General features: G+C 48.0%; 1 protein-coding gene across 4 annotated transcripts in view; it reads left to right on the top strand.

The window, feature by feature from the left end:
- The window catches only part of CPXM2 (carboxypeptidase X, M14 family member 2), a 140,951-nt gene that overhangs the window by 113,223 nt on the left and 15,327 nt on the right, over window positions 1–12,401 (top strand). For 3 of the 4 annotated variants that reach the window (XM_045439150.1, XM_045439148.1, XM_045439151.1), the window contains 4 exons: window positions 3,160–3,283; window positions 4,751–4,947; window positions 5,951–6,130; window positions 11,622–11,919. In XM_045439150.1, the coding sequence (XP_045295106.1) occupies window positions 3,160–3,283; window positions 4,751–4,947; window positions 5,951–6,130; window positions 11,622–11,919 (799 nt within the window). Of the gene's footprint in view, window positions 1–3,159; window positions 3,289–4,750; window positions 4,948–5,950; window positions 6,131–11,621; window positions 11,920–12,401 lie in introns of all 4 variants that reach the window. The other variant, XM_045439149.1, reaches the window with a different exon arrangement.

The raw sequence follows: 12,401 nt of genomic DNA, 5'->3' as shown, positions 1-12,401 counted from the left end.
GAAGAGGACTTTTTCTCTTCTCCCCCCGCCCTTTTCAAAACCGTTTTAATTCATTGGAGGCGCCATTTTGCATCAGCACCAAATGCAAACCCCAAGGCTCAAGGTCAGTCCTCCTTGAACCCACACCCTAAAGAATCAGCCAGTTGTATCTTTCGCCCGTCCCCATCCAGTGCTTCAGCTTCTGTGCTCGCAGAATTCCTACGATTTTGATCAGAGGATGGTTGTAATCTGGCCCTGCTTTCCTCAGTGAATATTGGATCACGGGCCATTTTCCATGGTGTCCTCATAGTTGTAATTATGCTGGTGCAGAACGTTCCAGGGAGTGGGAACGGCGTGCTCAGCCTTCCTGCCCTGGAGCGCTTGGCCATCTCCCAGCTTTGTGCCCCCGGGGAAAGGCTGCAGCATCACAGCAAGTGCCACCGAGCATGTCACTGTCCCATCCTTTATGCAGAAGCCCCTTCTTGTATATTGCTAGAAACCGAATTTCTGGAGGAGGGGCCTCGAGTTCTGCTTCCTGCAGAGGAGGGAAGCAGCAGAACCTAGGATTCAGTAGATACGAGGTTGGCAAAGCGTATTCCCATCTGGGGTGAGGAGGCAGAGTCTTGATGAAGCTAGGACTCTGCAAAGCCAGGCGCTCTCTAGCTGATCGTTCTCAGCCTGGTTTCATTGTCACTCCCCACCCCAGGAGGCTTTTTAGACACCGTCTCAATTATCCTCCACCCATTATATGAAATACTGATGAGTAAGACTTTGTTGGGTAGCACTGAGCTCTGGAGAGCCACAAAGCATCGTGATCTGGAAGGTGTTTAGCCCCTGATGACCAGTTTTCACCTCCGGGGGGCGGGGGGGCGGTGATGTCACCCCTGCTAAGAATGCATGCTCTCGGGCCAGGAAGAAATTCTAGTCCTTATTGTCGCATTAACCATCAAGGCTCCGGGTGCCTGGATGGCTCAGTTGGTTAAGCGCCTGACTTTGGCTCGGGTCATTATCTCATTGTTTGTGATTTTGAGTCCCATATAGGGTGAGCCCTGCTTCTCTCTTTCTGCCCCTCCCTCACTGGTGCCCTCTCTCTCTCTCAAAACAAACAAACAAAAAGACTCCAACTCCAGTAAGACATCCTTGACCCTTTTCAGGAATAAGCAAGGTGGACCCCCTGCCAGGTCTTTAACGGGGCTGGTGGCCGCTGGAGGCACCTCCCTGGCATTTCAGAGAGAATTTCTCTCTGTGCAGAGGGAATTGTAAAGAACCTTCATGAAGGAGATTCTTTACATGCCCGTGTCCTCTTTGCCGTGTGTAGAAGGGGGTGCCCGTGACACCACAACACGAGGAGGGAGGGTGGCCGGTACAAAACCACTGTGATGGGCGGGGTATGAAGAGGTGACTGTTGAGTCCTGGCTGAGGCCGTGCCCTACGGAGCGATGTCTCCACGGCGAAGTGTGCGTTCCGCGGAAGGTGGAGGTTCTTCTTCTCCGGCGTCGAGGTCATGATCTCTAACACAGGTGGCACATTGCTTCTGTCTCTGATTGAACGGGGGAGGAGGGTAAGCCCTAAACGACAGCCAGGCTCTGTGCTGGATGGCGGTGTTTGTTGCCTAGTTAAGGATGACCCGAGTGCAGAAATAGTCATTGATCTGAACCAAGACAGTGGATCACGTGCCGATCAGGATTTCCTGAGGACGATTCTGGTAGCTGAGGGGGACTACAGTCTGCAGGGACTGGCGCGTGGGGCCCCGACTCGGATGGTGGCTGTGCCACGGCCGTCTTCAGCCTGGCGTGGTGTGCCGCTGACAAAACGGGCCGCAGAGATGTGCCGGTGTCGATTGCTTTGCTCCACCTTCAAGGACAGAGAAGAGCCCTCAGAGTCCAGAGCCCTGGCCACATCTGGTACCGGCTGAGTGACCCCGGGCAGATCGCTCAGTGTCTCTCTGAGCCTCAGTCTCCGTATCTGTAGAGGGGGAACAATCACCTCTGCCTTACCTACTTCCCCTGGCGGTCGTGATCGTGAAATTCAGTGAGGACACAGATGCGTGACGAATAGAATCGTTGACCTTATTAGTGATATTATTACTGTGCTTCTGGGGAAGGCGGGGTGCGACGCATGTGGTTCCACGTCAGCCCTGCACGATGTATGTGTCCCTCATGGTGACGGGGGTAGAAGCTATGGGACCCTTGCATGCTGATCCTCCACTGACGGTGAGTTTCTGCTTTGGCCTTGTTGCGGACAACGGTCCTTTATAATCAGCTTCTCCTTTCTCGTAAGGGCAGCCTGTGCTCCTGTGATCAGCAGATGAGCCCTCCTTACCTCCTTTGGCAGCTTGGTGCACCCCTCGCCCCCTCCCGCTGAGGCTGTTCATCTAACGACCTTGACTTCAGAAGTAGAATTCAGGAGTGCCTGGGGGGCTCAGTCTGTTGAGCATCTGACTCTTGATTTTGGCTCAGGTCATGATGCCAGGGTCGTGGGATCGAGCCCTGTGCCGGGCTCTGCACTGAGTGTGGAGCCTGCTTGGGATTCTCTGTCTCTGTCTCTGTCTCTGTCTCTGTCTCTCTCTCGCTCAAAAAAATTAAAATCTTTTAAAAACAATTAAAAAAGTAAAATCCAGGGAATAACGCATATCTATTTCACTTCCTTGCATTTCCTTGTCAAGGCCCGCTTTCCTCCCCCTTGTAACCACATGACCCCCATTATCATGGCTTCTCTGGACCCCTTCATTTAGCACCCGTGAATTGGGTCATCAAATGACTACTCTCTGTTGCTGCACCGTGAGCTCCAGGGGGGTGGGAGTGCTGTCCCTTTCCTCAGCCTGGCATCAAAGATGCTCATTAAGTTATGAGAAAAATTGATATTCAGTAATAAATATTTATTTAGGCAGGGATAGGGAGATACAAGGCACAGTGTGTCCCTTAAAGGATCTGTAGTCTAGCGAGGAAACAACAAGAACCCAGGAAACCACAGTAAAAATGGTAATACCATCCTCAAGGGAGGTGATAATCACAACTGGAGGAGAACATTCCAGGCAGAAGGGATAGCGCTGGTGTTGGGGGGCGGGGAGGGCACGCAGGGGGCCGTGGGAGGGGAATGGCAGGTGGCCGTCTTGGGAGCCCTTCGCCATGAATGCATAGCCATCGTTGCTCAGAGCCTTAACTGCATTTTGCTTTTCAGTTGATGAAGGTCGTGAACGAAATGTGCCCCAACATCACCAGAATTTACAACATTGGCAAGAGCCACCAGGGCCTGAAGCTGTATGCCGTGGAGATCTCCGACCACCCTGGGGAGCACGAAGTCGGTGAGGTGGCCCCTCTGTGATGCCCCTGTCGCTCCCTGTCTGGTGCCTTCTTAAAGAGCAAGGAGATGGTTCACCCCTGCGAGAACATTCATGAAATAGGCCAGGAGCTGTCCATGCACCGCCCTCACATAGGCAGATTCTGCAAATTTTGGTTCTGTGAACCTCTTACCTTGTGATATGGGCTGTTGACTCATCTAAGCAAGAGATACCTTTCTTTTCTCCAAATGAACCACATTTAATTCTGCCCTCCAGCTCTGAGACCAGTCACACTAACCAAAGAAAACAGTGGCCAGAGACAGGACAGAATCCTTTTATCGAAGAAAATTCTGGACTCCCTGGTCATTAAGGGCTCAAGTGAGAGGAGGTCCCCTAAATGTCTTTGTAAATCTCAATTCTGTTTTCACGCATTTCCTATTTTCAGCCTTTTCCCGAACCCGGATTCTCCTCTGGGTCAGAGGGACTTCTCTGGGTTTTCTTCTTGGTAAATCTGCGAGTCCTTTAGAAACCCATCGATATTTAAGTCTGGGACCGGTCTGCTTCATTCAGCTCTAAATTCATCATTATTTCAGGAGTTCCTCCTAGAAGTTCCTTCTAGAAGAAAGGGTGAGGGCTTTATCTGCGGGTAAAATCACATTTCCTCAAAAGCAGTAGCTTTGTCGGTGAGAAAAGGAGAAATATTGTCAGCTTATGCCCGGCACTGATAAACACAACACTGGGAAAGCTGAGCTGTTAAAAGGGAAAAACTCAAAGGCAGCCCCCTTGTAGAATTGTGTCAGTGCCTGTTTCCCCTGCTGAACTGTTTTCCCCTTCTATTCATTCATCTTTGTGTCCTTGTAAGACTTAATAGGAACTTCTCTTAAGAAGAACGATTGCCTCCCCAAAGAGAAAAATAATTGCTCTGGCTTGTGTTTAATTTGTAAATTTTAAACCTTAAGCCCTGTGCTACTTTACCCTTTCTTGCTAAATAAGAATAAACACCATTCCCCAGGGGCTGGTGTCATCTATGATTTTTCTACACGTTTTCTTCTATACCTGACTATTGGCGAATTAAAAAAAAAAATGGTACTGATACAATTTGGGGAGGGGGTATTTGTTTTTATTTTTAATTTTTTTTTAATGTTTATTTATTTCTGAGAGAGAGAGACAGAGCATGAGTGGGGGAGGGGCAGAGAGAGAGGGAGACACAGAATCCGAAGCAGGCTCCAGGCTCCGAGCTGTCAGCACAGAGCCCGACGCGGGGCTCGAACTCACAAACCGTGAGATTGTGACCTGAGCCGAAGTGGGTCGCTCAACCGACTGAGCCACCCAGGCGCCCTGGGGCGGGGGTTTTTGTAAGAAGAGATAGGGTAAAATTGTAAGTATTTGTCAGGGATTTTTTTTTTTTTTTTTTTTTTACCCTAAATGGTAAGGGCTGTTTTGCTAGAAGCATCCACATGAACCTGTGTTTTTTCCCGTCTTGGAGTAAAGGCGAGCCAGAGTTCCACTACATGGCGGGCGCCCACGGCAACGAGGTGCTGGGCCGCGAGCTGATGCTTTTGCTGCTGCAGTTCCTGTGTCAGGAGTACTTGGCCGGGAACCCCCGCATCGTCCACCTGGTGGAGGGGACCCGGATCCACATCCTCCCCTCCCTCAACCCCGATGGCTACGAGAAGGCCTACGAAGGGGTAATGATGCCACCCCGCGTGCCCAGGGCAGCGGCGAGGCCCCCGCCGGCAGAGCGCCGATCTCACTCACACGTCATTAGCTTTCCTTTGAGCGTCTCCCTGCTGAGCCAGGGGAGCCCGGCGGGTGTATGAAAGACACAAAGCAGGGATTGAGAATCGTGGGGATCTGAGACCCGCCAACGAGTGGGAAAAGTGAACGTGAAGGATGATACTTGGCACGTTTTCACTAACAGCAGTAGACTAGAATAAAAAGAACACTGAGCACGGTTCGAGCGCAGCATCGGGGCAGGCCCTCTCCTCTATTATTGCCTGTTTGCCAGTGCTCCGAGGAGAGTGGTGTGTGTGATCCTGATCCGTTGTTTATATTTGAGGCTCTAACTGTGACGTAGAATGTGGTAGGTCACTGACCATACATACTGTAGAATTATGTGTAGAGGATTGTTCGTATTATCTGGGAATAAAATGGGAAACGGTCCTGGGTACCCGTCCCGTAAACATTTACAGTACAGACTTTGGGTTGCGTTTATTGGTGCAGAGCTGGTGAGGGGTTCTCAGTCCCAGATTTGCCAAGGCCAGGTGGTTAGGGGTTTGTGAGCCGGACTCGTGGACACGGCAGAGAGAATCCGTTGACGCGGTGGTGGTTGATTTGGCAACGCCAGACTCTTAGAGTCATCCCTCCTCAGAGTTCCTCATCTGACCATTCTAGAAGCTTTCATGGGAGGGAAGGAGGAGGAAGGGGCGTAATACTTCTTGAGCTCGGCCATGTGGCAGGGGTGATGCCCTCCCTCTTGGAGGGATTTGGCTGTATTACTCACCACCCACCAAGTGGTAATAGGAGATGCTTCAGTGTTCCCTTCTGGGCGCCATCTTTGGGCCAGACGATGTGTAGAGGCTTAGAGATCCACCCAGATGGGGATGGGTGGCGGACCTAGAGATAGAGACATCTTGTGTGAGAAGAGTCCAGAAGCCCTGTGGGTCCCTCACGTTCGGAATTGTCTCCCAGGGCTCGGAGCTGGGCGGCTGGTCCCTGGGGCGCTGGACCCACGATGGCATCGACATCAACAACAACTTTCCTGACCTAAACACGCTGCTCTGGGAGGCAGAGGACCGACAGAATCTCCCGAGGAAAGTTCCCAATCACTACATTGCGATCCCTGAGTGGTTTCTGTCTGAAAATGCCACGGTGAGTAAAAATACCCCACGTGCAGAGCTGAGGAAGGCCACGGTGAACACCCACTGGCGTTGGTAGAGCATCTGACATTTAAGAACAAGACAACGCCAGTTTTCCTGTCATGTTTTCTCCAAAAGTGGGGAAGTGTGCTAGAGAGCAACTACCTTTAGCGTTGGTATTTTCAGCTCTTCTTCATAAAAGAGAAATCATCGAATCATATTTCTTTACAACCACACAGGGCTCCAACAACAAAGGGCGCCCCGCACCCTTCCCCTGCGTCGTGCGCGTTCATTACCGTCCTCGTTGCCCTGAGCTTTGGTGGTGCCATGGAGTTGCTTTGGGATTGGCCGCAGTCCTTCCTGATTGCTTGAGATACCTTATTTTTATTTTCATAAGTCTTCATGGATTATTTCATGTTGTGCTTCTTTGGAAGGAAAAACGCATTGAATGAGAAAGGCGTTCCTCGAATTTTCAGGTGTTCTTTCACAAAGAGCGTGTTGTAGAAGAAAGACTTTGCACAAAATTTCACGTGCCTTTTATTGCCTGCCCTGCCCATAGTAATCTACCCCTCTACCCCTGACCTCTGAGTGTGTGTGTCCTTCAAGAGATCTGCCTTGAGTTAGGGGTAAGTTCAGTGGGAGCAACAGAAAAACCAAAATGACGATAGCTTAATGAGGTAGACATTTTGGGGGTTTTTTGGTGTTTGTTTGTTTGTGTTTCACATAGAAAGACCCTAAAGGTAGACGACAGAAGCCAAGCAGCCAAACAGAAGCCCCGTGATCATCAGGAACCAAGGACTCCTCTGTCTGTCTCCACCATGTTAGCGTGTGACTTTCATTCTCAAGGTCATAATCTAAGATGGCAGTTGGTACTCCAGCTGTCGTGTCTGTGATGGAAGAGGAGAGAAAGAGTTAAGAAAAAAACAAACCAATAAAGATCCTCCTTTCAGACTCATGGATTAATTTTAAGAGGCATTCTCAGAATTTCTAATAATACTTATGTCTTGATCTCATTGGCCAGAATTTAGTCAAAACATGTTATCAACCTATCATGAGGAAGGCTGGAAAATGCTGTGTTTTAGACAGCACTTTGCAAGGTAAAAAAGAAAATACAGACATGAAGCACTGGCTTCTCTTCCTGAGGAATCCAAAGAGAAATGATGAGTGTATAGAAGGCAGCCCCCCTGTTCTGCCTCAGGGCTCCAGCCCACAGCAGAAGAAGACCAGCATGGTTGCCTCACTTAGGGATGCACAGGGTGATGTTACGTAGACCTTCAAGAAGCAACCAGTCAAGCAGTGTGGACAGACCTTGGCGATGCCCTGTGGGGTAATTCGGATGCCCAGGGGCAGCTTACTGGGGGTAAAAGGATTCAGGTCTTCTGAGTCTTCTGCCTTCTCTCTCCTATTTCCTAATTCCATCCTGCTCAATCCCCTCCTCCCGCCCCCCCTCCTTTTTTTTTTTTTAAACTAGCGTACTAATGATGTCTGGTAAAGCTGGGAATTCAAATGATGTTATAATTTTGGAACTCTTGGACCAGAATTGGAATATGGTTGCCAGCGTCCTTGGCCCTGTGGCCATGAGCGACCAGGAACAAGTTCAGCACAGTCCTAGAAACCCTGGGATTTCAGTCTTTGCTTTAAGACTAGAATTTCGCTTTTTGAGCTTGTTGTGTTTTGGAAACACAGGGAGAATTACGTAGATCTGCCACCACTAACACCTTTTTTCGGTTAGATAAGAAGTCAGCAAAGTAAAGACTTGAATAGCAGTTGACAGGCTTGACACAGGGACCTGGAAGAATTCTACACCCCCGTTAGAGAATGCATATTCTCCTGAGTAATCCCTGGAGCATTTTCAAAAACAGATGATGCTCTGGGCTGTAAAGGAAATCTCAACCATTTTCGGAGAAGAGAAGTCAGACCGTGATGCTCTCACCATCATATAGTTCAACTAGAAGACAGTAATAAGGTTAATGAAAATATCAGCATGTATTTAGAAAATTAAAAAAAAAAAACCCCAAAACTTCTAAATAATGGGTCAAAGAAAAAGATTATACTAGCAACTAAAAAATAATTAGAACACAGAGATAATGAAAATATTACATATCAAAATTTGTGGAAAGCTGCAAAACCCTCCTGTGTTTTTTGGAGTTTTGTATCTTTTCATGATTATATTCCTAAGAAGAGAGGCTAAAAATGAGCTAAAGAAACTAGCGAACAAATAACAGAAGAACCACCCTCCCCCCCCCCACACACACACAATGTATAAAGATTGTGATCAAAACATAAGAGCAGAATCAATGAAATGATAGAAAAACAAGAAAAAAATATGAAGTGATTTGTCTGCAGAAAGAATCATTTGATAAGATTTAATAATCACTGTCGGTAAAATCTCTCAGTGAAACTTTGTCATATAGATAGCTAGTTTCAGAGTGAAGAAAGCTATTCCAAATGACATTAATCATAAAATAAAAGATTAATAAACTCAACTACATCGAAATAAGAAAGCTTGCTCATCAAAAATTTAAAAACTGTAAGAGGGAAGCTAAAAACTGAGAGAAATTATTTGCAGATTAAATAACCGGAAAAGAATTAAAAATTCAAGAGACATAAAGAATAACAGATGAGAAAAATATAAACTGCTCAATAGAAAAATGGGTAAGAGATATGAAGAGGCAATTTGTGGCAGAGGAAACTTGGTTAATAAACATGAAAATATGTTCAGCCTTACTAGTACTAAGGAATGCAAAAAAGAGAACATTTTACACCCACTGGTTGGCAAATTAAGAAGTCTGACAGTAGCTGAGCGTTGGAGAGGACTTGGGGCCAGTGGATCTCTTATGCGTTGTGGGTGCAAGTATAAATTAGCACAGTGATTTTGGAAAATAATTTGGTTATCTTGTAAGGTGGAACATGTGTATATGCTAGGTCTCTGCGGTTCCACTTCTGCTGATTTATGCAAGATACATTTCAGCACGTGTATGCCAGAACAAAGTTCAAAGCAACACTGTCCAGTACAGCAAAAAATTGAAAGTTACCTGGATGCCCATCATCACAAGGACAGAGCAATGATGAGATCTTAGCACCGAAGTGGAGAATACTGAGCTGTAGCTTTATGCTACAGTTCAGGTGCCTCGCGAAACATGCATTGAGATGAAAAAATTGCAGAAGACAGGGACGCCCGGGTGGCTCGGTCGGTTAAGCCTCTGACTTCGGCTCAGATCGTGGTCTCACGGTTCATGGGTTTGAGCCCCGTTTCAGGCTCTGTGCTGACAGCTCAGAGCCTGGAGCCTGCTTCCGGTTCTCTGTCTCCCTCTCTCTCTCTCTCTGCCCCTTCCTCTCTCTCTCTCTCTCTCTCTCTCTCTCTCTCCAGATAAAGAAACATTAAATTTTTTTTAAAAAAATTGCAGAAGACAACAGTGTGGCTACCCCCTCTTTTTTAAGATCGAAAGCAAGTAAAACCACATAATCTATTTTTAGGTATACACATATAGGATAAAACAAAACAGAAAGAATCAGAATCGTATATCATTGAGGATACAGTGGTTGCCTCTGAGTGGGAAGCAGGAGGAAGGGAGGGACGGAATCACATATTACATAGAAATTGTCTATAAGATCTGGTTTGGGGCATGGATGGTGGGTTCACGGGTGTTTATTATATTAAAATACAGAGAAGGACAAGCGTGGACCAATGATGATATGGTGTATTGAGCTAAGTTCTATGATTAGTCCATTCCAGGGCTCCTGATGTGTTCAGGAACAAAAACAAAACTTAATGAATCCTATCAAGTCAATTTCATTCCTTAATCAACTTTCTGTGCTGCACAGTTAAGCCATTTCCAGTGTTTATTTCTTTTCCATTATCAGACTTTATTTTGCTGGGACTATCTTCATAGGAGTCAGTAACTTAGGGTAAATAATTAGATTCATGAGCAGTATTTGACCCTGTCAACCTAATTTTTGCATCTAATGTTGTCAGTTCTTTTTCTTTCTTTCTTTCCTTCTTTCTTTCCCTTCCTTCCTTCCTTCCTTCCTTCCTTCCTTTCTCTTTCTTTCTTTCTTTCCTTCCTCCCTTCTTTCCTTCCTTCCTTCCTTCCTTTCTCTTTCTTTCTTTCTTTCTTTTCTTTCTTTCTTTCTTTCTTTCTTTCTTTCTTTCTTTCTTTCTTTCTCTCCCTCCCTTCTTTCCTTCCTTCTCTTCCCTTCCCTTCCTCTTAACCCTCTCTCCCTTCCTTCTTTCCTTCCTTCAACTTTTTGTCATAAAAAATGCCATTCATAGAAAATTAGAAAGCTCTGAGGGTCCCCATGTGCATCTCAACTTCAGTGCCTGTCGATTCACCTTCCCATCTACATCTGTACCCACTTTCTCCCCCTCTCCAGAATTACTGGGGCGAATCCCAGGTGTGGTATCATTTCATTTGCAAATACCTCAGTAAGTATCTCTAAAAGCTTCAGGTCTCTTTTAAAACCATAAATGATTCCCATTATCGTATCAAAATAAATTATTGCTTGGTATTATAACATATCCAGTCAGTGTTCACGTTTTCCCTATTATCATTCTCCATCGCGCTCTCTCTCATAGTTGGTTTAAATCCGGAGCCAACTAAAGGGCCCCCATCGTGATTGAGGGCTGCGTCTTCCAAGTCTCCCCTACCTTGTCGGTTTCTGCCGTTTCGCTTGCTGTCTTTTATCCTCTTGCCCGCGTCGCTGCTTCTCTTCTAACAACTAAGTTATAAGCAAGCAGATTACATCACCTTGTAGCCTTTCCCACTGCCTGGGTGCTGCCGACTGAATACCTGCCATGTCACGTAACCTCTTCTTCTGCTTTCTGTAAACTGGCAGAGAGATTGAGACCAGACTGGGCTCCACAGAACAGGGGTTGGGGAACTACAGCCCGTAGGTGGGCCTCTTGCTGCCCAGGCTTGTTTGTGTAAGTGTTTTGTGTTTTATTGGAACACAGCCACATTCATCTGTGTATCGTCTCTGATGCTTCTGGCTACAAGGACAGAGTTGAGTAGTTGGGAAAGAGACCACAGAGCCCTCCAAACCTCAAGCATTTCCCATATGGTCCTTGACAGGAATAGGCTGCCGGCCCCTGGATGGGAGGCTTGGTCATATTCCGGGTTGATGTTCTCTCTTAGGTGTTTCTTCCCTCGAGGGACAGACTGTATTGCCTTTCTCTTTCTCTGTGCTTTGCGGCCATGGATGAACATCCCTGGCCCCTTAACTCATGGGACTTGCCGAGTATTGACAATCTAACTCTGTCTTTCCCTCCGTGCATCAACTGGAATATTCCTACCAAAAGAAAACTTCCCTCGATTTATCTTTTTTGTGTAATCCACGATTTCCACAGAACTCGGTCTTCCCCGGACGGATTTTTGAAATTCTACGTTTTGCTAAAAGTGTTCCGCGAAACGGTTGCTCTTTCCACTGTGTCCCCGTTTGGGAGGTAGGGAGAGAAAGCAGTCCCCGTCCCATTTTCGCCCCGTGTAAATTCGCCCTGTTCACAGGTGGCGGTGGAGACCAGGGCCGTCATAGCCTGGATGGAGAAGATCCCCTTCGTGCTGGGTGGGAACCTGCAGGGCGGCGAGCTGGTGGTGGCATACCCCTACGACATGGTGCGGTCCCTGTGGAAGACGCAGGAGCACAGCCCCACGCCCGACGACCACGTGTTCCGCTGGCTGGCCTACTCCTACGCCTCCACGCACCGCCTCATGACCGACGCCAGGAGGAGGGTGTGCCACACGGAAGACTTCCAGAAAGAGGACGGGACCGTCAACGGGGCCTCCTGGCACACCGTTGCCGGAAGTAAGTCTCTGGCGGCCCTGCTGTCGTCATGGAGCCGGACAGGGAGGGACCCACGGGCCATCCCCTCCCAGCCCTCCCTTATCACTTGTCACGGGTATAATAGCGACCGTGGTCCGCCATCTACAGGGTGCCAGCACTCTACGTCGACTGCTCCTTAATCCTTCCAGTGGTCTTGGGGGGCTGTGGCTACTCCCCACTTTACGAATGAGACAGCCGGGGCCTGGTGACTACAAGGGATCTCTCCGTTTGGCCCTGTGGCCCGCTCGTAGCTCCTGAGCCATTCGGATTCTGTAGGGGGTCAGAGATGAGCAAAGGTACACTTGGATGAAGGATCGGACCAAATGGCACACCCGGCCAAGGGACAGACAGCACGCTGGTGTTGGCACTGGAGCCAGGGTGTTTTCACCCGGAGCTGTTCCCATTACTGGGACGTCCCCTGCGGTAGGTACCCGGAGGGGCCGGGCGTTGATCCCATACTCAGG

The sequence above is a fragment of the Leopardus geoffroyi genome, chromosome D2 (assembly GCF_018350155.1).
Source record: "Leopardus geoffroyi isolate Oge1 chromosome D2, O.geoffroyi_Oge1_pat1.0, whole genome shotgun sequence".
NCBI classification, from domain to species: domain Eukaryota; kingdom Metazoa; phylum Chordata; class Mammalia; order Carnivora; family Felidae; genus Leopardus; species Leopardus geoffroyi.
The sequence above is the reverse complement of the archived record's forward strand: the minus strand, read 5'-3'. Positions and strand labels throughout refer to the sequence as shown.